The sequence below is a fragment of the Struthio camelus genome, chromosome 1, assembly GCF_040807025.1.
Source record: "Struthio camelus isolate bStrCam1 chromosome 1, bStrCam1.hap1, whole genome shotgun sequence".
Lineage (NCBI taxonomy): Eukaryota > Metazoa > Chordata > Aves > Struthioniformes > Struthionidae > Struthio > Struthio camelus.
In genome coordinates, this window is record NC_090942.1 from 157,152,273 (window position 1) to 157,176,972 (window position 24,700).

A 24,700-nucleotide genomic window follows, 5' to 3' on the forward strand; every position below is an offset into this window, starting at 1 on the left:
TATGGAAGAAAGTTAGTAAAATATATTTTCTTCAGATTTCACATGAGAATTGAGAGAGAGCTTGAGAAAAGTGAGTGTTTTACTGCCAGTTGGCCACATATTATACATATAAGATATACAGATACATAAATGTTCAGCTCCTTAAGATTACAGTGGAACTAAGTTTCTTAAATAGGTCTGCGTATCTGAGCTGCTCTCCAAAAATAAATTTTCTCAGTAGGATAGTTATGTTATCGATTATTTCCTAGTTCATTTGAAGATCATGAAGACTAAAATCTAAGCGCATTAAAAATGTGAAGTTCCTAGGCTGTTGGCCATATACTAAGCCACAAGTGTTCAACATTCAGATAAAGTTTTCCATGCCAGTGGAGGATGGACCTTTGCTAAAGCAACGCCATGAGTTTAAAAAGGTACCAACAGCCTACCTCCTCACAGAAAGTTGCTGGAGGATAAGGAAGGATACACAAGCTAAAGTGAGGGACACCTGGGAGGTTTTCAAAGGGCACAAATACATCACAAATACCAAGAGTTAAGAATGATCCACTCCAAGATGGATAATAATACCATATTATTTCTTTGGGCTTTTTGTGAATATGAGTTTTTGAAGGGAACTGCACTGTTATCCTGAAGATAGCTTAGTTGGTGGATCATTTGTATTGATCTTATTACTGCTAGTATTTTGAGGTATTGCCCTAGGTTACAAAGGACATGGTCTTCTCTTTGGAAGATTTCCTTTACTCCAGGGTCACCCCAAATTAAAATTAATGTCATACCTCTGTGTGGAAAAGCACAGCATCATTCTAAAAGTGTACTATGTACTATTTTAAACAAGCGACGAGTCATTTTATTCCTGTTCATGCTAGAGGCAATCTGGCAATTAGTTTTGGTAGAAGAAAACTGAGGTATCTTCACTTTATCTTTGCCACTAGTTGTCATGGTAAAGGAAAAATATATAGGAACTAAAAATGCTTGGAGGAAATAAATTAACAGAAAGCATAATATAAGCTGGTTTATGTAAATGAATGAAAGAAACACAACTACCTTTGATGAGACTATTCGGTTATCTGGGTATCTCTGTGGAATGTATGCTTCAGTGCCTGGAGGTGGTTCACGGTGCCCAACATAAATAGTCCGACTGTCCACCCAATTCTCTTCTCCAGCGCACTATGAGGAAGAAAAAAAGGTGTCATCTCAGTTCACTCAGTATTTCTGCAAGAAGATGAGTCACAGCCTGAACTATCCAGTCATGTCCCTGATCATCAGTGCCTACATAGCCATCAATGTACTACCCCTACATCTCTATAAATAATCTCCTCAAGAACACTAAAACACACAAATATAAGTTAACTGTCAAAATTCTGCCTTAATTGCACTGAATAGCACTTTCCTTTAAGGTAACAAAGGAGCATCCATGAAAAGTACGATTGACTTGTTAGTTTCACTACTGAAAAAGAATAGTTTAAGATTTTTTCAGTCAAATTAGATTTTTATTAAGCATTTATGTGGTCACTATGCATTTCACCACTGATAAAAATCAGTGTTAATTTTAAAAAGTATTTTACGTGTGATTGATAAGTACAATTTCATTTTTAAAATTGGCCAGTCATAACTCCATTTTTCACTTGCAGCAAAGTGTTTCTGTTTCTAAAGAGAAACCCTGTGTTCTCTGAAACACTAGTAATAACGATTTTCCCAGAAACCAAGCAAGTTCAGGTGATCATAGATTGCCAGTAGAAGACTTAGCTTGTCAGCTCAAATCTTTTGCTATTTAATGAAAGCTGTGTCTGCAACTAGAAGAAAGGAGATGAGCCAAACTGAAATGTTCATATATTCGCATCTCAAAATATCTCTACATCTATAGCTTGTCTAAAATCAGCACTTGCATGTTTTCAATTCACTGTAAAATTGTAGAATTCACCGCAGAAAACCATTTGCACATAAACAAAAGGATTAATGCGTTTCTTTAGCACTGTGATATATTGTGGTATATTTTTTTAGGTACTTGCATTACAAAAGGTTCATCCCTTAGTAGACAGTTTTACTCATTCCCATCTATAATATGAAAACTGTTACTGAAGTACAGTATGCATTTCTAATATCTTGTCCCAGACATTGGAAAATTCAGGCATCAGCTCATTATTTTAACATCATTATTAGGTCAAGTTTGGAGTTTTATAAGCAAATTAAGTATTTAAATGTGTAATCAATTTAAACAGTAAAACATTCCTTGTACTGTAACTTTGCATTTACATATACTTCCATTAAGCATATTAGATGGAAGCCTCTTTTCTTCATCCTGAATGGCAACATCTATTTAGTATATTAAATGCTTCCTGAGAGCGCTCCTGGGCATTGGTGCTCGATTGTCTCTCTGGGTGAACTGTCAGAATGCTTTCTAGCGAGCTAATACCAACCAATTACTAGGAGCAGTTTGGTAGTTAGCATAGCCAAAGCATCACTCCTCAAAGCAGCTGGATGTAGCTGAACAGTTCTTGACAATAAGAGTTTGATCATATGGACGCTGTCTCTTCTTTTCTAGTCGGTCCCACTGCCAATAGTTCAGAGCACATTTACTTTACTAGTACAGACATAGCCATTAAGCCTAAAATAAGTCAAAAAAATTCACCCTAGTACTGCCTTCATTGGTTCACTTCTCTATGATTATTCCATTGTCTTAAGTGCAACACATATGCCAAGAAGAAACTTCTGACATAAATTATGTTAATAAAGTCTCATAATATCCTGAACTCCTGGAGCAGTTATGCTTATAAAGCAATTACCTATGTGATCTGAATGGCTTTCTTTAGAAAAAAAATGAAACTTCAAAAATATAAAAAGAAAATCTTTTGAACTCAGATTATTAACCACAGAACAGCTGAATAGTCACGAAGTGAAATATAAAATGCAGTAAGAGGCTTAAACAAAAGCAACCTTTGCTGTCCTACATGTGTTCTAAAACTAGTTCAAAAGAAACCTAAATTATTATTAATTCTTGCACATTACAGAAAAACAAAGGTTAGAAGCTACCTAAAGATAGCTTCCAAAGGGTCAGAAGCTACCAAAGATCAAAAATATATAACTAAAAATAAAATTAAGAATAAAGGTAAAAAGAGCTTTTTTTTAAACCGTTCCAATCTAAGACCCGTAAGAAGAGCACCTTAAGAAACATGATACTAAGACAAGTTGCCTATAAAAGAAGTAAAAAACAATAGCCATTCTTAAGATAAATCAATGGCCTAGTCACAGCTTGTGTTAAACTCCTTAACTATTATTGACCGCAGTGGGAGTGCATATACAACATTTCTCTGATACCAGGTCCCTGCAGCGTAGACCTGAAAGCAGAATGCAAGTGAGTTTAAAAGTAGCCTAATTTTCCAGCCAGAAAACGCCTTCTGTAGCTCTAATTTGACTTGTTACAGTTCAAAAGCAGACTGCTATTCTAACTGTTCAGGCCACTTCTGAAAACCACTTCTGAAGACTACATAGGGTTGACTTGCAGCAAATCAAAGCATTTTGGAAGGAAGTAAATTGCAGTGAAAAAGTTTCTATATTCTACCTTCCTCTTCCTATGGCAGGAACAAAACCTGGTATCCTTTATCATTCTACTGGCATAGAACACATTTTACCTTTCCAATATACTTGAACGCATAAGGCACACAAATGGTTTACTGATGCTTGTGCCAAATAATTCTCCTGGAAATGGAAGAGACTGAGAGATGTTCCTGAGTGGCAGATTAGATTGAACAATATACTTATTCATTTTTCTGTTAAGAAGGACATTTCAGACATACAAGCAACATGAAGATTATTCCTAATAGAGGCAAGTGCCTGAGTTCAGAGACAACTGCATAAGGGTCGTACATATGGGCAAACAGGAAATGAGTACCCAAATCTTTGCATATCAAGAACAAATCACTCAGCTTCTCCTTCCCTCTACACACATCCGACCTGACAATTTATTTCCTACATTTATAGTGAACCAATGTAAGCAACTTGGCGAGGACATTATTAGTTCAAATAAGCATTTTTTTAATTTCCCAGTTTAAACTGACCTTTATCATGACAGTTAAAACATTCCTCTGTGAAATTATTTATCAGCCTTGGAAGAATAAAGGACAGAGCTCTTTACACAGTATTCTCCTATATTACCGCCAACCTTTTAAAGGTTTGATGCCCCTAGAGTACTGTAGTAACACTAAGTAAACCAACTTAATGTCACAGTCCAAAATCTGTAGGCCAAATGAAAAGTTCCATAAAATTTACTTTAAATAGGGATATAAGATCAAGTCAAAGTCTTCTGCTAGCTCAATCAAATCTACTCTTACTTTAAATTGTTAAAATCACCATAAAGGACAGTAATATAACTGTGCCTTGATTTTAGCTATCTGCTAACACAGAATTTTTTTTATTTTTCAATGTGTTAACAGAGAATAGTAAACTAACATACTTTATTAATCTAATTCAAGAAGTCGACATAAAAACTTCAAAACCCCGAAAGTCACAGTCCAAGCGTAAATTTTAGCAGGAAGAGCGAGGCTATATTGTTCAGTGAGGTAAAACTGCAATACAAGAAGAAGTATCATGCATTATTCAGTAAGATCACAAAGGAACTCACTTCTACCAATTGGAAGAAGATGCTTTTGGCAAAATAGCACTGTAAGTCACGATGCATGCCACTTAAGGAAATCAAAGCACAACATTTTAATAGCTGGTAGCGCCAGCCTACAAAGGCAAACACTTTGAACAAACAATTCTTTAAATGTTCAGGTATCGTACGTGAAAGATCGTTTACAGAATGACTCCAGAGCAATTGAAAAAAGGAATCGGACGCTGTGGCTGGTACAATGAACTGTGCTCACAAGGGTTTTTTCTTTCCCTTTTTCTTTTCTTCCTTTTTTTTTTTAAGTGCTATTACTTAAGCCCATTAAGAATAAATCCAATAAACCATAAATAAACCTTAGCATTATCTGTTTCTATTAATAGTATAAAGCTCAATGTACTGAGACCTAGTTTCATTGGCACATCAATGAAGATACATTACCTAGTTTTACTCCTTCGAGCAGGGTCAGCAGTACAGAAACCAAAGACCAGCAAAAGGCTAAGTCATCTTTACATAATATTAAATAGGGAAACTGAAGAAGATTATATCTCAATAAATGTTTGTCTTCAGGAGAAAACACCAAATATTCATACATCTTACTTTTCAGTTTTTAAAAATTAAACTGAAATTAGCTTCAGATTCACCTCCATGTTATTCTGCTAATTTTTATCTAAATTCAATTTAAATAAAAATATCTTATCTGAAGAGATAAAATATTGTCATTCAACAGGTGACAAGGAAAGGATGGTAGGGAGATACTAGCAGTTTTTCAGTCTTTTACAAGAGTGCTCTCTGTGGTCAATTTGAAAATGGTCCTGTAACTTCTCATAGAAAAACAAATGCAATGTGATCAAGAATAGCCAACCAAATTGTTCTTTGCATTTTATTTTAATTCCTTCTTCCCAAAGCTGTTTTTAGCCCATTAACGAAAAACGGGGCGTACAAACCAGGGTTGTCATTATGGTGGGTAGGTCTTTGAAAAGTAACTGACCAAGTCTTTCCAAGTATTTTTAGGAAAGTGATTTGACTTGCAGTTTGGGAAATCAGTGGAAACGCTCAATGACATTTACTGACTCTCCATTTAAAACATCAGTTTGGGCAAAACTAGTAGCAACAATCTTAGATTCAAAATTATATTCTCTCTTCAAATAATGTAAATAAAAACACTACCAGAATACGTTAATACACATTAAGTACAGCTGAAAATTCAGCTAAATCTGCACTGGGCAGGCTGGAAATACATATGATAAAATATTATCTTATACTTTTTTGCTAAATGCTTTCTCAGGAAGAACGTGTATGTCAGAAGAGTAGCAAACAGATGGCACACACTTACTCTAAATTGGCTAGTAAAAAATTCTCAGAATCAGTTGTAATCTTGCTCAGTCAGGCTATAACTAAGGTTCATTCACATAAATATACTTTGCACTGTTGGAGGCAGGGTTCGGCAACAGACTGGTGTTTCAATAAAACGCTTCATCTCAGCAAAGCAATTAACACTTGATAAAATTGCACACAAAACACAGCTGCTCAATCACTTAAGAGTATTAGGAAAACAGATACTGACAAGTTATTATCACCCAAAATCTGCACAAAGTCCTAAAGTTGCACAGATTTAAAAGCTTTTGCATGAAAAATATTTTGCTCTTATCTAACTGGCTATTTTACTGCAGGCCTGCACTACAAGATGCCCTTAGTTTTTAATTTTTCATTCAGCAGAGAGGAAAAAAGAATTCAGTATCTTAAGAAGCTGTAATTCATTAAAATGGAAAATCAGAACTCATTCTCATTTCTAACATCTTAAGTACGTTGCCTTATTTATCACATACCATTTACCAAACCACGAGATCATATAACCTCATCTATGTGTCACAGGTACTGAGGTACTGAGAACCTGTTCTTTTACATTTGATTCAGCAGCATCTTGCAGGTAAACCTGCAACCAACTTCCCTATGGAACAATGGGGCAATGCGTAATTTGATCTAACATTTATGAATCCAATCAAATCCACAGTGCTTTTAAAGTTAGATCTGATCTATAAATTGTAAAAAAGAAGAAGAACCCTGTAAATTTTATAAAACCGATTTTATCTCTGTAGAATAAATCTACGTTTCCTCTAAGAATTATTACTAGCAACTGCTAGCAAGTAAAACAGATTAATGATTGAAATAACACACTTTGCATAAAATCTCATGAATTTGCATGTATTTCTCTGTGGAAATACAGGGTGAAATTCATGTTCATTTAAAGGATCTTAGCAAGATCTTAAATACTTGGCAAACTCACTAAGACCTATACAGAGCACTGAATAACGTTTAAGTTTTGTTCATCATAGCACTATATTAGCCCTCTGAATGGATGAACCAAGCTCAGAACAAAGAATAAACATAACTTTAAAAGCTGTTGCTTTTGTGTGTGTTTCATATAATACAGAAGGGCACTTATAAAATAATTCAAATACATATTTACCAGATAAATTTCATATCAGGTTTTATCATCTCAAAAAGGATTACCTCAATATTGGGTACTGTAAACAGTATGTAAACAACTAATTGTATGTATCTTTATATAAGCCATAGAGACAGCATGAGTAGATAGCATGCAGACTTTGCTGTTAAATTACTAAGTTAATAGGGTACTAAAAGCAGATCTTCAGAGGCAATCACAAAAAAACAACAACAAAAAAAAACAGATCTCCTCCCACAGAAACTCCCTCTGTGACATTAAGAAATACCTATGACAGAATTAACACATTCCCTATGGGAGACATCATGGGATGGCAATATCTTGGGATCTGTTGCATTATATCATTGCTACAGAGTATTTACTACTAGATTTCTTTTCAGCAACATATCTTAAACCCGTACATGATAACATTAGTCAGATATAATACTTGAAAATAAAACTCTCCCAAATGCCATTGCCTACAAACCACACAATGCTGGGCATTATTATATGTGGAAGGAGAGGAAGGAAAAGAGAATAAGCATTCTCTGCCTTCAGTGAGGCTATTCTATTTATGAATCTCAGGTTAAGGGATGTGATTAGAAATAAAGACTGGTAAGTCTTAACTACAAAAAGCGGTGCTAACTCTATGAGTAAATTACCTAACCAAGCCATACCTATAGCATTCGGTGAATTTTATTTTTCTGATGCTTCCTTCTGGTATAGACACCCACTACCCACCTCCTGCGAGGTTCTCTTGTGTGTGCGGGTAGAAGGGGAATGGCTTCATAGCCACAAGCTGCATAAAGTTTTGTGACATTACTCAAAGTTTGGAAGAGGAAATGAAGAAATATGATTATGGAATCACATAAAGTTTTGTAATGCACACCAAGTAGAACAAATGTTCTGATGCAAAAGCAAATATTCCACTTCTTGTAAAATACCTAACATGGCTGAAAATGTACTTAATATATATTTATCTCAACTTTCCAGATCATGACTCCTTGAGTAACATACTCAGCATAAACGGTTTCTGAAGATATCCTAGTCTTTCTATATTCAAATCACATTGTATCAGCTTGTACAGTTCTAAAATAGCACTTCATTTGATCTGCAGTTTAAAATGTCACATTTAATTGAATTCCATGTAATATATACTTGATTGGTTGACCCATCCAACTTGATGGCTGAAAAAGCAGTGATCTGTGGTCCTCTTAAAAAGGGTTAAAAGTAATTCCTTGTTTCCAATACATAAAAACTTACCTAAGTTATTCACACAAGATAAAGATCACTCACAAATATGCAGTTTAAACTCCCAATACTGCTAACATGCATCGAAGTCTTACTCCGGCCCATTAGATGTAGCTATTTGTGATACTTGTGATGAGCAAGAGAAAATCTTCTCTGCGTTTTTCCTCTTTACTTCCATGAAAAGTTGTGATCTGATCTTGAACGTCTTTCAAGGAAACGCTGGGGTGATGGCAAAAAGGTAGATATGCAAAACACGTGAATTACCAGACAGCTGGGAAAATGCTTTTGTTTCACTTCTTTTATTTTTCCCACTGTAATGATTGTCCCACATTTTGCTCCTCGCTGCCCATATATCAGCAGGATATAATAGAGTAGGGAGACGCTGTGTCTCCCCGTATGTCTCCCCAGCACCAGCCAAGAACTGCTACATGGAAATCCTTTCAAATGTCTGTCTTGCAATTAGAAAGGCAGATGAGAAACAAACTACGCTGTGAGTAGAAGTGATAAGAGAAGCTAGAAGGGACAAGTGTCATATGAGATGCCCAACACTTGGCAGCCTTGGTACTTAAATTAATTATAAACAAAGTTTGTATCTAAGTATCTCCAGACCAACAGCTGAAATTTGAGTATGAGAAGAAAATCTGCAGCTTCGCTTGGTGCTAAAAGAAGCTTGAAGGCAACAAGTTTATTTCTTGCAAGACAACTAAGTGGCACTAAGAATTACACTTCACTGCTGGCCAAGCTCAGACAGCTTTACAGATACTTCAGAGTGCAAGTTACTTTAGCCTTCTCTTTGCGAGGAAATAATTTTATTTCCAATAATTCATCAAAAAAGCTTGGAAAGAAAGAACAAAAATTTAAGTTAGCTTTCTAACTGAAATTTTTAAAAGTTGCTATTTTTGCAGGACATAGATTTTAAAGAAACAAAGAGGATGGAGGGAGGTAAGCAGCAGAATATGCTCATTCAAAAATAAGTAACAAATCCCTAGATACACCAAACTCTTCATTTTCTTTTATGTGGAAATACTAAATGATTAAGAAAAAATAGCAAAAATAATGGCATCAACCTTTTCAAATGCATATGGGGACAAATATTCATGAAATTAGATACAACTAAAATTCATTCATAAGAAGTGTTCTTACAGTAGCTTCGGATTGTTGAAGGAGGGTCATATTGTAATTCACACTTCAAATTTATAGCAGTAAATTACCCCAGCATCAGCCTTCGCATAGATGTGATTAGAGTTGGCCAGAAAGTGACAAAATCCTCTGCATTATTTGATTTCAGCAAATAATGAGCCCGTATTCAATATATTCACCAAGCTTCTGTTCAAAAACCCTTTGAAGTGACACTCTTCGGCAAATAACTGTGTCAACTTTCATTTAAGCAAGCACAAAACAAATCATAGTATTTTTGTACGGTACCTACACTACCAGCAACATGGAGGCAGTCCTGTGAAATCCTCAGACCAAAATCCTACTATGATTTTATTCCAACAGAAAAGAGAGAAGCAAGGAGTGGAGTCAAAGTTCTGGCCAGGTTTCCAAAACAAAGACAGTTAAAAGACATGGGTTTTCATATACTTTTTTACATTTAATACATGTCTCACCTCTATGTTAGCTGGTTTCTTAACTGTTCAGGTGAGCCATGGACAAAAACGTACACAGTACCTATTGCCCTCTGCAGCCTATTGACATATCTGCTGATCAAGAAGCCTCTCTATTCCCACCTTCCACTAGAGAAATGTACTAGTTTTCCCTCAAGGAAACATCATCCTCTTTCCTTGTAAACCTTTACAAATAGACATGATCTTTTGATCGGAAGCTTTTCGAGATTTTGTTGCTACATAAGACCATGAGCTTGAATGCTGGTATGCCAAAACCACTATGTGAACCAGCTCGGTATTTTAAAGTTTCCCTCCAACCCATGTTACAGCAATCTACTCTTTTCTTCACAACCATATTGCCCACAGGCTTTTCACAATCATTTTGCAGATAGGCTCACGTCGACTTACATTGGTTATCAGAAAGTACTGGAAGGCCTCACTCAAGTCTCATAAGTTTACTGCAAGTGGTAATTACTCACTGCTGTCACTGATAACACAGTCAAAAAGGATGTTCATTCCTAAATAGCTACCCAGCTAGTGACACTTCAATTCTAGCAGAGAGAAGGTGGGAATATTCTGTGATATCAGCATATATTATAACAAATTTAACAATTTGTAAGATTTTCTTAGAAGTCTTCAGGCCACTGAGTCAGACAGCTATCACCAAAGAACATCCAAATGTTGTTGCATATTGTTCACTCTGAAATAATCTACGGCTTTAGTCCTTATGTTATATATTTATACTGCAAATTCACCAAAGCATTTATTGTAGATATATTTGCATCTATGTCTCTATATATACATATTTATATTTAGCAGATTCTGAACTACAGTTTCTTAACTTAACACTTTTCTTTGCCACATAGATAATAATTATGTGAAAGCACATCCACCTTGGACTGACAATACACCATCACATCTCAGAATTTATTAGTAAGTTGAGTTTTATCTTGTTAAGCCAAGCTGTCAGAATTCAGATTATAAAACATTATGCCAATTTTGGGATAATGTCTCAATAGCATGCAATAAAGTATACATATTCTAAGTATTAGAGGTGTCTAAAGTGGACACCAAAATATAAATGTTCTTATTACAGTTGGCACCATATTTATAAAATTCAATGCACAGAAACACTACTGGAAGTGTTGTCATTGAAGTTACTGAAATAATTTGTCTTGTCGAAAAGGCTTACTAATTAGCAAAGTTGTTCTTTTTTTTTACCATATACCGTTTGTTGCAACACATCACTGCAATAAGCCTCTTTTGGGGGCGATCACCTGAGCCGCAGCTTTTCACTGTATGTTGGTAGCTACACTAACCTGAGCTGGAACCTCATCAGATGCAAATATCCAAAGACAAACAAGAGAGAGAAAGCAAACCATCGCATGGGTGCTGTAGGAAGTGGTATGACTGATGTAGTACCTGTTAGTTTCCTACGCCTATAATGATAAACCTAAATCCCCTGCAAAATCAGCACTGGTTTTCTTTTGGACAGGTGTCATTTTTGACAAAGTTTAAAACAAAGATTGTTTCCCCTTGATCCAGCCCCCAAGTTATTCCTCAGGCTAAGAGCTGCCAGATTTTATCAGCCAACATACCACCCATAGAAAAGATACAAATGACAAGTTTGTGCTGCATTCCTGGTATGTCTGTCCACAGCCTGGAGACCCTTGCATTAGTCAAAATGACAATATTAGGGTCAAATTCTACTATGGGTAATTACATTTTGCCATATCCACTGCAGTGTCAACTACAAATTATATACCTCACTTTGACTTGTATGTGATTGTTTTCGAGAGCTATTAAAAATAGTCACATTAATCCCAGCAAAACTATACTTCATCTTGAACAAAATCCTGTATTTATAGCTCTAAAATAATTTGGCTGTTCAGAATGGTAAGTGATTAATAATATATCGTTAGAAGCTACTTAATATTTTCCTGCATCTCCTTACTTTTTACTGTGCACTGACAGACACCAAACTCCCTGTCATGTAAATTCAGTTTGGTGAATGCTAACACACACAGACACAAGTCTGCTTTGGTATCAGAGAGGATCGATTAGTGAAACATTTATTTGGAGCTGATTGAAAACTGACTTGAGTTTCAACAAACTTCAGACTTGCATAATTATACGACAGCATTTCAGTACAACTCTAACACTAATAAAAGAATATAATCTATTAGTTCTTTTAATACTGCAAAGTAATGCCATATGCTGAAGTACTTTAGCCAAAAGCTCATGTGCAGATTCAAGTACCAGCTCACAAATTATATTTTGCAGTTTTGCCTACCGTTATACAGGTGCTGATGATAAAAGGGCCTGCCTGAACCCTCTGTGTATTTATGAAGATCTTCTAAATTATCTCAAACTAGAAGGCCTCAGGATCATAAATCTGACTTCAGATGAAAACTATACTGAGGAAAAGCAAGAATTTTAAACTTAGCAAATGGCATGGTCATGAAGGATCTTCATCACCTTTGAGTGTTAATGTCAGGAGTATGAATAAACTTACTCCTAATGCATAAAAAGCTTTATTACACCAACCAATAATAACAAAATTTTTGGAATAGATTTTGTTTCCGCTGCACTTAAGGAATGAGAAATCCATCAAGATAAAATATTATTTGACAATTCCTTTGACGTACCAAGCTTTAAAATAATATTTACTTTCACTCTCAAGGAACAGATGTGTAACCATTTGCAATTAAACAAAATGAAGTACAATAAATATTTCACAATATATTACATTTAGAAACATCAAAAGATTTATTTCAAGAACCAACACTGCCATGGTAACCAGTCAAATATTTTTAAAAGTAAACTTTAACAGTTTACTAATAATAGTTTCTACTATTACTTGTATTTTAAAAGTTAGATATTCAAAAAAGTCTTAAGAGCCCAGAATACGGATACCTATAGAAATCTGAATCTTTTTCAGAACATCAAACATGTATTATCCAGATAATTAAATAGGAAACTTTGGAAGTCAAAACAGCCAGTGCTTAATAGTCAAACCTAGGGAAAGGGATTTCAGTAACTAAACTCTTTGGCAATCACATTCAGAGAAATTCCAGTATCTAACTAATCTATCACTGAAAATTACAATACACCAAGCCAAGACACAGGAAATCAAGGAGGGAATGTCAGTTTTTACCATCTTAAATAGTTTGGTGGGAATTGGGTTAAGTTTAAAACAAAATATCACCAGCAATTCACAGAGGGAACTTTTCTTGACATAACTGAGGAACACTTAAAAATTCTTGTTTCAATATATATTTAATCATCATACATTACTGGATGTTAATCAGCAATGGCTGGTCAACATAATTGTATAGTCCATACTTATCAAATAGTAATAATAATATCAATGATAGCCAGGAAATTCATAGCATGGTCAACATAGATACTGTGTGCCCAACACACTTGCAGTCAAGCTCCAGCTCACTGAGTACTTCTTGATCAAAACTATCAAACTGGAGCCAGTTTGATATCTTTCAACTTCTTGTTTAGACAGGAAGGTGTCAATACATATTCTACTGGACACTGAAAAACCGCCATGAAGAACACACAGATCCCCAAGTTTAATTGCAGATGTAACTGCAGCATTCATTTTCAATACATGTAGCATCTGCAGTACATTGATTTATTCACAGAGAAAGAACATTTTTGTCTTTGATACCTAAGATATTTGCCTCAAAGTCTCATATCTTGCATACTGCTAAAATATTAAAAGAAAATAATCATATGTTCGTTACTTCCTAAATTCAGATTTTGAAAACTGAAACTGTTACTTATTTGTGGAAGGGAGAGAAAGGAAAATGAAACTATCTGAAAGTTAAGGCTTGGCCTGATGTTTAGAACTGCTGAGTATCTGAAATTCTCAATAATTTTGACAGAGTTGTGATTATTTAAAAACTAAGAGTTACAGGCAACTGGAACTTAATTTTTTACCTGTAGCCAGCTTTTACTGAAGTGCTATAAACAAACTGGATGAAGGGAGAGAGGACACGCTCAGCAAGTCTGCAGATGACAGAAAAGTGGCTGATACTGCAGACGACTGGGGTGCCATTTAGACGGACCTTAACAGGCTGGAGAAATGGGCTGACAGGAACCTTACGAAATTAGGCAAATGGAAATGCAAAGTCCTGCACCTGTGGAAGAATAATCCCCCTTTGCATCAGTACAGACCAGGGGCCAACTGGCTGGAAAGTAGCTTTGCAGAAAAGGACCTAGGATTCCTGGTGGACAACCAACAGGTTGAACATGAGCCAGCAATGAGCCCTTGAGGCAAAGGCAGCCAGCAGCCTCCTGGGTTGCCCTGTGAAGAGCGTCACCGGCAGACTGAGGGAGGTGAAGCCATGGTGAAGCCATATCTGGAGTGCTGGGTCCAGTTCTGAGCTCCCCAGTAAAAGGGAGACATGGGCATATGTGAGAGAGCCCAGAGAAAGGCCACAAAGATAAAAAAAGGGATCCGAGCATCTGGCATACAAGCAACTGAGAAAAATGGGACCGTTCAAGAGAAATAAAAGGGACAGAAGAGAAGGCAGATCAGGGGGGATCTTATCAAAGTGTACGAATACCTAATGGGGGGAGTAAAAAGATGGAACCAGACTCTTCTCAGGAGTGCCAAGGGAAATGACAAAGAGGCAAGGATCAAAAATTGAAATAGTAGAAACCCCATTTAAACACAAAGAAAAGCCTTTTTACTGTGAGGCTGGTACAACACTGGGACAGTTTGCCCAGAGAGGCTGTCAAGTCTCCATCCTTGGAGATATTCAACACATGACTGGACATGGTCCTGGGCAGCCTACACTAGGCGACCATGCTGGAGCAGGAGAGCTTGACTAGCTGATCTCCGGAGGTCCCCTCCAACCTCAGCTATTCTGAGACTCTTTGGAAAAACGAAAACACAAACCTCACAGACAAGACTGAATGATGCATATCATGACATGGGTTCCAAGAGTTGTAAATAAGATGAGGTTTTATCAAGCTGTTATCAGTGTCCACGGGTCAAGCTATGAACAGCTCAACTAAGCAATCTTTCTACCTGATTGCCTCTTTTATTTCCCCTCAGATCCTGTAATACTGTCACAAATTCTGTTTTTTTTATTTAGTAGGAAAGACACAGCAGTGAGCTAGTCTAGATCAAACTTCTCAAAAGTCTTCTATTTACTTACCAAAGCAGGATGACAAAGGAGTCTTTTTTTCTTATTATTGTGTATGTGGTAGAATCCTCCTTCCTCCTCCTTTTTCCCCATTTTGGAACATGCAGCTTAGTCAAAAAACGTTTCAATAGCCCTCTACGTTGTAAAGGGGCAACCTTCATTACATTTCTTCACAATCTACTTGCAAAGTGTATAGGCATACTCAGACTTTACCTTCTTGCATTCTGGCTACACGTGTAATCTGTGTCACTATAGTGTTAAACATTTTCCGGGGCGTCACCAAAGCTTTGCTGTGAAATCAGGACCCGAGCGAGACTCACCAAAACGGTGAGGCTGACTGAAGTCAGTAGATAGATAGTCCTTAACTGGGAACAGGCATTCAAAGCATAAAGGATAACAGTCTTACTCATGCTAGAAGTTTAGATACAAATGACTTATTTTATTTTAGCAGAAACTGTGGCTACTTCCCACTTCAAAATATAAATCACACACTGTAGCATTCATCTACAGCTCAGCAAGCAAGCTCCTGAATAATGTCATGTGATTGGTGCCAATATAATCATACAACATAGGGAACACGCTTTTGAAAGCTTTTCATGCTCCGTGTACCTCATTTTATCTATGTATGGATGAAGAAACGCCCATATTGAACTTTACTATATAAAAGCTGTTCCATGTTCTTCATCCAGGAAAATCAAGATATTGTTAAAGAAAGATTTTTTTTTTATCCAGCCTAGACCTTTACTGTACACCGAGATTAATATATTCTGAGCTGCAATTATTTTATCAAAAAGGCAGAGCGGTCTTGTCTGGGACGAGACGATAAACGTAATCTCAATCTCCACATGTCTCTGTTATTCAGTGATACAGAAAAGGTTAAACAACTTTTTGAAGTAGCAGGTTTCTATTCAACAGCAAAAACATACATAACAATGCATTAGAAGGCACTTACTTCTGGGCTTTGATTTGCTGCTGTGATTTCTCTGATGTGGCGAGGGATGAAGTCCAGCAATTACAACATATCACCCTCTCAAAAGCTTGTGATAGGATGGTCTCTTCTTGCCATAAAACTCTCTCTCTAGGGGCTCTAGCAACCTAAGAAATCCCCCCTCTTCTCCCCAGATAGATGTACCTCACACCATTAACTTGCATCTTAAAAGAGTTAATGAACAACTCCCTAAAGAAATCTTTCTCGAACTGTAAAGGCTGATGCTTCCTTTTGCCATTCTTTCCCTTTGCTAATAAAAATAAACAAACAAATAAATAATTAAAGAGAGAGGATAGAGACAGAGAGAGGACAGACAGAGAGAGAGAGGACAGAAGGAGAAAGAGAGCAAGGACAGAGAGAGACTTAAAACATTTCTTCTGAATAGGAGATCGTAAAGGAAACCAACACTAGCCAAGAGTATCTTACAGAAGGCTGGCCATCTCCCATGCCCCACACATTGGGAACCCCTACTATAAGTAAGTCGACTCACAATACAAAGGACACGCTGGCAGGAATGACCTTCTTTCATTACTGAACTTGAAAAAGAATGTATATACTTGAAGATATGACAGGCCCTATGGGCCCTTAAAGAACCAAGCAGAGAACCACGCTTATAGATCTTCTCTAAGCCAGTTTACCTTCACCTTTAAAAAGAAGTAAGATATCTGAGAAGCATTCCTTCAATTGAACAACTACCAAAAAAACAATCTTGAATCCAGAAAGATTTGTTAGGGTTATCTGTTTTAATGTGCTGCATATGACACGCTAAAGAACCCACAAATTGAAACATGCAGGTAATCATGAAAGGGGAAAATGATCCATTTCATGTATTTTTTCCTTTTGCAATATTCTGTTGTATTTAAATTTTATATACATATTTAAAAAATTGAAAGAAGCAGAGCTGCTACAAAAGCAGAGAAAAATAATTTCAATAAATTATTCCCTGTCTTAGTACTATTTTTTGCAAGCAGTCCAACTGACAGATTTTCTTTCTAAAGATTGAGTTTTATTGAGCATAAGAGCTGACCTATTCCCAGAACCCCAACACCTGCTACCAAACAATCTGTTTCTTGCTGTTTGACTAAAAATTCCTGGAAGCAGGCCAAGCAACAAAGAACACAACTGCAAAGGTTCAGTTGCTGCAAAACGGGGTTAGAAAAAGCAATGAGGAGTTTTAAACTAAGTTGTCATGGTATTTTTTACATCTCTGTGTCAAGGAAACAAATTAACATGAAGTTTAAGTTGAATATCCAATACATTGGATATTATACTGCAACACATTTACCAGATATTCCTTATATGGAAAATACAAGATCACAATGATTCAGTACTTTGAGTCATGCTTTCACATTCACAGATCTTCTCAAATGATTACAGATTTATTGAGCAATCTGATCTGACCAAAGTTCAATAGCACTTTAAAACTGGTCATACTCTGAGCAGACGCTTGGACCTGACAGTTTCCAGAGATGAGTCTAATTGGTTGCATAAACTTCCACGCAAACACCTACAATTTTTTAGATGAACTTGGGGGAAGTAATTCTATGCTATATCTAAAACCAGTTTAAAAGGAGCTAATTGATTATCAGGTCAATTTTAAGTCATAAGTATGTTTGTAAACACAAGCCTGAGCACGCAGACACTTGTCCTATCACGCATTTTTTTACTCTTTGCCTTATTTAAAAATTTTTAAAAGTAAGAATAAAGTCCAAATTAAATCAGAAATGAATGACCTGGACCTATTTTTTCCCCCAAAACTTTCATTAGCAATAAAGTAACAGAAAGTTATAAAAAACCTACTTTAGTCATATCACAAATATGCAGTCATAATGAATGATGTGTGGCTTCTGCAGAAGAGCGTACAATCACTTTTGTAAAATCTGCATGTTCCTGAATGGTTTTTATTACATGCTGCACAATCCAAAACACATATCCTACAGGCAGGATCAGCTGTCCTGCAGGCAGAGAAGACGGGGCAAGATATCAAAATTATAGTGCCAAAACTCAAGTGACAGCACAAGGAATATTACTGCAAATGAGATAAGCTAATCACTGTCAGCGCTCTGGTTGGTAAACTAACGGTTGCTAGCACAATGTTGTACTGGAGTTATTTCTGTCTATTTCCTGATACTTTCCAATTTTTCCCCTCTTAAGATAAGAAGACTTAAACCATAAGTAAAAATAGATAATTTCATGGAGAAAAGTCATTCACCTTTACTTTCCAGAAATAATTACTCTATCACGATTTTTATAACGTATTCTACTGGACAACATTTTGGAAATAAAGCATAACTACATTTAACACCTGCAGACTGAACATGGTCCGGAAGGCTGCATATGAAGTTATTCTCTGGAACTAGCAATTCCCAGTCCAATTTTCTTTGCAACACACGAGATGGAAATACAATGCACACTTGAAATGCTATGCTGACTCGACTTCTCTTTTCAGATATAAGACAAATTAAAAAGTAAACCCACCATCTTATCTTATAAATAAGCAGCTGTGACTTCAAATAAACAAAATCTTTTCACACTTACATTACTTTTTAGAATATGACTTCATTTGAGGCCTTGCCATAGCTAGCAATATCAGTTACCATCTCCAGCAACCATGCACTTGCAACTAGATAGCTGATACAGATATATTAAAGATAGATTAAACTATACTAGATATATTAAAGTCTAGTGCAGAGAAAGATCAGCAGTCTACCAGTTACCCTGTTAATTTTTTTCTAGTACCTATGGTTCCTCAGGGGTCAGTTATATACTATAATTTGAACTCAAATGGAGTAAGCATTCTGATTGTAAGAGATAATTACTTACCTTATCTCTTAATGTTAAGTTGATTATGTGCTAATGTGAGAGGCTATCCAGTGGCAGCTGGAACATTTTCCTTACGCTGAACCACTGCCTACAGTTAATGGAGTACTGTGTACTAGAAATGACTCCGGACATTTTTTTTTTTTTATAATGGAAAGTCATGTTCACACCAGTTTGATGAGTTCTGGGATACAGAAGGAATAAAGGATATTATCTGGCAAGTTCCATCACAAGTGAGTTAAATGTGCTATTATTTTGAATTAGAATAAAGATTATAACTTTCAAGGAGCTGCCTTATGGATGACATCTATTCAAATGGTGGAGAACATAACTATTTTTTTTTCCTCCGACTAAGGATGCAAAGTTATAGAAGGAAAAAAAACTCACTTCAGTTTCAAACTTCTGGATACTTTTGTGAGGACACTGACAGGAACCCATTAAGCAGAGTTACAGTTCATCTCTGCGGATTTATTTATAGTTACCAAAATAATAAGAGGACAGTATGAAAGCTATATCAAAACTTATTTGTTCTTAACATAAATCTTTCCAAATGAGAAGTGTCAAAAGTCCTACGATCATAAAAACTAGAGGAGTACACCTCTAATTTTATGCTAACCTCAGTACGCTATAAAAATGTCCCTGGAGAGAAGGTCTGAACAGAACTAGTTTGTAGGTGCAAACCTCAACCAGATACACAGCATCCTCTCTTGACTCATTGTCCCTTGTAAATAGAGTCAAAATACCAACTGTTAAAGAACAGCCATGATTTCACTCGTATATATTAATCATTGTCTTGCATTAAACAACAAAAACTGTAATATTTAAAATCTGAATAACTCATGCACATTATATAGTACGTATCAGAAATTTGCATCTTTCCTCACATATACTCCATAAAAAGACCAGAGAATGAAATCTCAGCATTAAATAAAAGCAAAGGTTCGTCCTTGTAAGGAACAATGCTAACATTGGACTGCTAACAGGGAATCAGTAAGAAATAACAAACTCCATGCTTTCACGTATTCGATAAGTCATAACTGAAAGATCTGGGAGATGCAGTGAAAATAAAGGCTGCAATGTCCCAAATTTAAAAGTTACACTGACCTAGTGGCCCTGTACAAATTTCATTTTTCTTGGAAAGCTGCTGAGTTTTATATTGTAGTAATCGTTCTTAAAAGTCACTTTGCAGCAAATCTGTAAGTTTAGTATCAAAAGGACTATTCTTGTGAAGTGACAACATTTCACTCGCACCAAGAAGCAATAAAAATACCATTTGTCTACAGCAGTGTTATTTATGCCCAACCGATGAAGCTGCTTGCTTCAGATTTATTAAAAGCAATGCAGAGGGTACAAGCCCTCTCTACTTACCAGGGTAAGGAAAAAAAAAAAAAACACAGTATCACCTCTAGAGACAACTCTCTTCTCCACTCACTCAGGAAGCTGAAATAAGATTAATTTTAGAAGGAAGACTTTTATTTTAATGTGTGTGTGTGAAAGAAAGTGGGGTAGGCAACGGAGATGGAAGACACAAAGCATCATGAAGCAGCCCGTGCTAGAGAACTTGTATTATCTGAGAGTCCATGCTTTGCCAGGTAACGTTCAAGCCCATGGTAATCTTGCTTGACCTCATTATCATCATTTTAAGTTATTCTTTAGAAAATTCTAAAGCAAAGTTTTATTAGGAGGGATGAAAGCCTGTTTACTACAGCTCTAGAAGGAAATTCCAATCTGTGTACCAATGGAATTTAAGATACCAAAGTTATGTAAGTGTTATAATTGTTAACTGTATTTTTGAGAACAGGCTGTAAAACAATTTGTGTCCACATATTTATGAGAAATAAGCTACTCACCGTTTTAAGGGTCTCAATACTTCAGTATTAGCAGATCTAATACCAGCCTGAGGGTATATTCTAAATTATTGTTCAAAGTAGGGGGAAGTTGGTGATAAAAGTGGGAAGTTAAATAAAGCCAATCCACAAATTATTTTGGTAAATTGTTAAACTGTTAAAAATCACATTCCTCACTGTTTTCAGAAAATGAAGAAATGTTTCAGAAAGTCCAAATCTGCACTTTAAGATAATGTGTGCGTTAAAATTATCACCTCTTGTAAGACTCTGCTATCACTTCAGTTTTGTTTACAAGTTAGTCATTAAAGCAGCGTCAATCTTGCCCATTCTGTGACAAAAGCATGTTTTATGTTTTTTAAACAAAAATTAGTTACTCCATCACTTACAAACAACCCAGCTGTAGAACGAGAATAAAGAGAAAATGTACACTTAAATAGCTGGTAGGACAAAAGAGAAGTTTGTTTCCTTAACAGAATGAAGTACTTCCAAGGATAAACATATGGTTATATCAAAGCGTGAAACTATTTCACCGTAGAGAACATTTTGGATAAATGAATATTAAGCATATGAATAGGTTATCACTGCCACATCTTTAAAAAAAAAACAAATATTATACAGATTGATCTTAACTCAGAAGGTATTTAAATGCCAGATAGTAACACACTAATACAAAACATCTCTAGAAAATATTCAGACCTGGATTTAAAGACTGCAAACGAATTTAATTAGTCTCATAACTTTGATGCTACTTGCCTTAGGTATATTTCAATTATATGCAAGTTTAAGGCACACTGTCTCAGTAATTCCATGGTTCCATGACACGAAACATTAGTTTATATGTTTCTCTAAGTTTTCTTAGACAACTGTAAGGTTGTCCTTTTAACTCTCAAATAATATCTCTGGCTTTTCACTGCACTTTCTCCAAGACATCTGCATAGATATGAAACTGGACAAATGGGAAGGAATTTTCCTCAGATGTAATGCTAGTTAGAAACCTTATGGATTAAAAAAAAAAAATCTGCTAATACACACTTTGGTTTCAAGATGAAATTTTGCATTTTTTTCCCTTTTCCTCCCTTACCTTAACATCAGCCTCCTTATTGCCATCTCCACTCCGAGAGGGAAGTCTAGGCATTTCTAAATATTTTAAAGAATAATACAATATTAGGTTTGCTAAACATTTAGTATTTAGTAACGCTCTCATGACAAATATTTAGAGTCTACAGTCCTGGTGAACCTGAAAGAGGAGTCGATACGCATTGGACCACCTATTCTGGTGAGTTTTGCAAGTTCTCCAGTTCAAAGAAAAGGAACTAAGTAACTCTGTACTTATTCACAGAGGGATTTTCTAAGTAAACTCAACAGAAGACTGACTGCTGAAAGAAGTGAAAACGCAGCAAGCAGAGGGTTGTATATCAGAAGAGGCGAGACCTACTTAGAAAGGGGAGGGAGAGGGTACACGCATCTCCCTGAGAAAAATCCTGAAGCTGATAAAATCCTTCCTAACGGTAAGGACGTTAAATTCCCTAATACTATTCCTTGTACTTAAAACAGATGAAAAAAATTCTAGATGATTTGAACTATTAAAAAAGGGGAAAAAAAGGAAAAAGCCCATACAGGTCAACGGCCTTTGGAGAACAAGCAACAGGCTCAGCTGCTGACGAGAGGAGGCACGTGCGACCCCCGTACACCCGACTCAGCGTCGGCCTCCAGAGGCCGTTGGCACTTGGCAGATGGAAAAGTAACAGCCGTTTACCGTGGCAGTCCTGCTCTGTCCACGCGACGGTCCATCCTCCGAAGCCAGGCCTGGCCGAGGGGCCCCGGCGCACCCCGGCGCGGCCCCCAGAACCTTCTGGAAGGTGCTGCCTCTCAGACCCCCCCCCGCCCCCGCAGACCACCCGCCCCTGGGCAGAAACTGCCACAGGCGCGGAGCAGGGGCGCTGCTCCTCATGCCCCTCTGCTCATGGTGAGAGGGCAGAAGGAGCCGGGGGGGGGGAAGCGTGCCACCCCGCCGAGAAGGGCTCCTATGGGTACAGCCACCTGGGGAAGACCCGCCGTGACCACCTCCACTCCCTTGCTCCTCAGCGTGAGAGCCTCGGGCGCCGTCCAGCTCGCTGTCTCTGCACACGCACGCACACACACATACACACAGAGATGAGACCCCAGATTTTAAGTGCAAAAAGAAAACCGATACTTGGCTTAAAATTTAAAACGTGGTGCCGGAAGTGACAAGGAAGAAAACAGGCGGAAGGGATGGCGGGGCGGCTGAACTGAAGAAGGAAGGGAGCCTCCAGTCGCCCCACAGGGCCCAAGGCGAAAGGGTCCCGAGACACACCGCTGCGCAGCACTTTTCCCAGCAACTAAGGGCGCATGTAGGTAAAGGGATGTTTTGCTTTCAGATAGCTGCAAAGACCTAGCCGCAAGATGTGGGAACCATTAGCACAGTAAACTAGAGAGATGAATTCAACCTTTAATCTGATAAAGGACCATCTGCATTCTTTTTCTGCTTCTAAGCATTCAGGATTTACAGATAAAAGTGGCTTTGAAATGCATACTTCTGGATGAAGAAATCAGGTTTGTATGACATTCGGTTTCCTCACGGTAAAACAAAAGGTTTTTTTGAAAGTCTGGCAAAAAAAGTGAATTCATCTCTGCTCTATGAACGCACGTGCCCCCCTGCTTGACAAAGAATATACACTACCGAAAATCTGTCCCAAAGCATAAATTGTAGCATAACTACATTCAAACTAAAAATGAAGAAAGGAAGCAGGTCCGAATTTTTGCAGCCGAAACAGGAGATACTGCTGTACAATGTGAAAGAGCTGCGACTTCCCAGAGTCTTCTGAAATCCTAGCCTTGATCCCTCTGTAGTTGATTTCACACACTGTTTTGGCAGTCCCAGTCACAGACCAGTAACAGTTCACCATCCAAGAAGGAGTCACCATTGTTGCACTAATGTGACAAATGCTAGCATATAGATCCACCCCTTTTATAAAGCTACGTTTCTCACTAGGAAAAAATAGACACAGGAAGACAACATTTTCAATACCAAGTCGCTGACAAATGCTCAAATTCTTACCAGTTACGGTACATCAGCCATCTTAATGGCTTTCTATAGCTGACAGCCACATGCCAGCCACCACCACTGCCACTAAGAGGTGAAGCATACATAAAAGAATCTGCTTTTTTGCATACTCTGTGAAAGGAAGACTTGGTTATCAGCTAAGAAAGCTTTCTAGTTGAATCCCCATCACAGTCTGTAAAGGTATACAAATAAATTTTACCAAAAAAAAAAGCACTGAAGGGATTCAGGAATTTAGGACAGAATTTACAGACCTGGAGATAGGAAAGTTCTCTACCTAATTGGGTCACAGAGATCATCAAATGAAGCAGAAAACTGAGGAGAAAACCATTGTAAAAAATTCTGACTTGCATTGAGATACAGTTTTGTGCAATGTTGGCAACTCCTGCCGTTGAAAGATACTGCAAAGTGTCAGAATCACAGAATGGCCAAGGTGGGAAGGGAGCTCTGGAGATCATCTAGTCCAACCTCCCTGCTCAAGCAGGGACGTCTAGAGCACATTGCCCAGGATCGCATCCAGGCGGGTTTTGAATATCTCCAGGGAAGGAGACTCCACAACCTCTCTGGGCAACCTGTGCCAGTGCTCTGTCACTGCAAAGATAATTCCTTTGGTGTTCTAGTTTTCTGAAAACACGAAGATATCTTCCCTTGCTGCAGAGAACGAAATTTTCCCATCCTACCTTGTATATAAATGCATGTATACATTTGAAAAAAACAGATACATCTTTAAAAAGACATGCTTCCTACTTTTTTTAACTAATTCTGACGTTGTGTGCTGCAATTAAGAGCAAAAGTCGTATCACGTTTAAAATCATGAGCCAGCTAATAAAAAATAATCACAAATCTTTTCAAAATTTGATGGAATGTCTTGAATTAGTTGAAATGAGCATT

The 24,700-nt window shown here is 37.0% G+C and overlaps 1 protein-coding gene across 8 annotated transcripts in view; it reads right to left on the reverse strand.

Annotated features, from left to right (window-relative positions):
- Positions 1–24,700, reverse strand: part of ATP11A (ATPase phospholipid transporting 11A) — a 142,787-nt gene that overhangs the window by 71,689 nt on the left and 46,398 nt on the right. For all 8 annotated transcript variants that reach the window (XM_068926809.1, XM_068926847.1, XM_068926840.1 and 5 more), the window contains exon 2: positions 1,042–1,164. In XM_068926809.1, the coding sequence (XP_068782910.1) occupies positions 1,042–1,164 (123 nt within the window). The remainder of the gene's footprint in view (positions 1–1,041; positions 1,165–24,700) is intronic.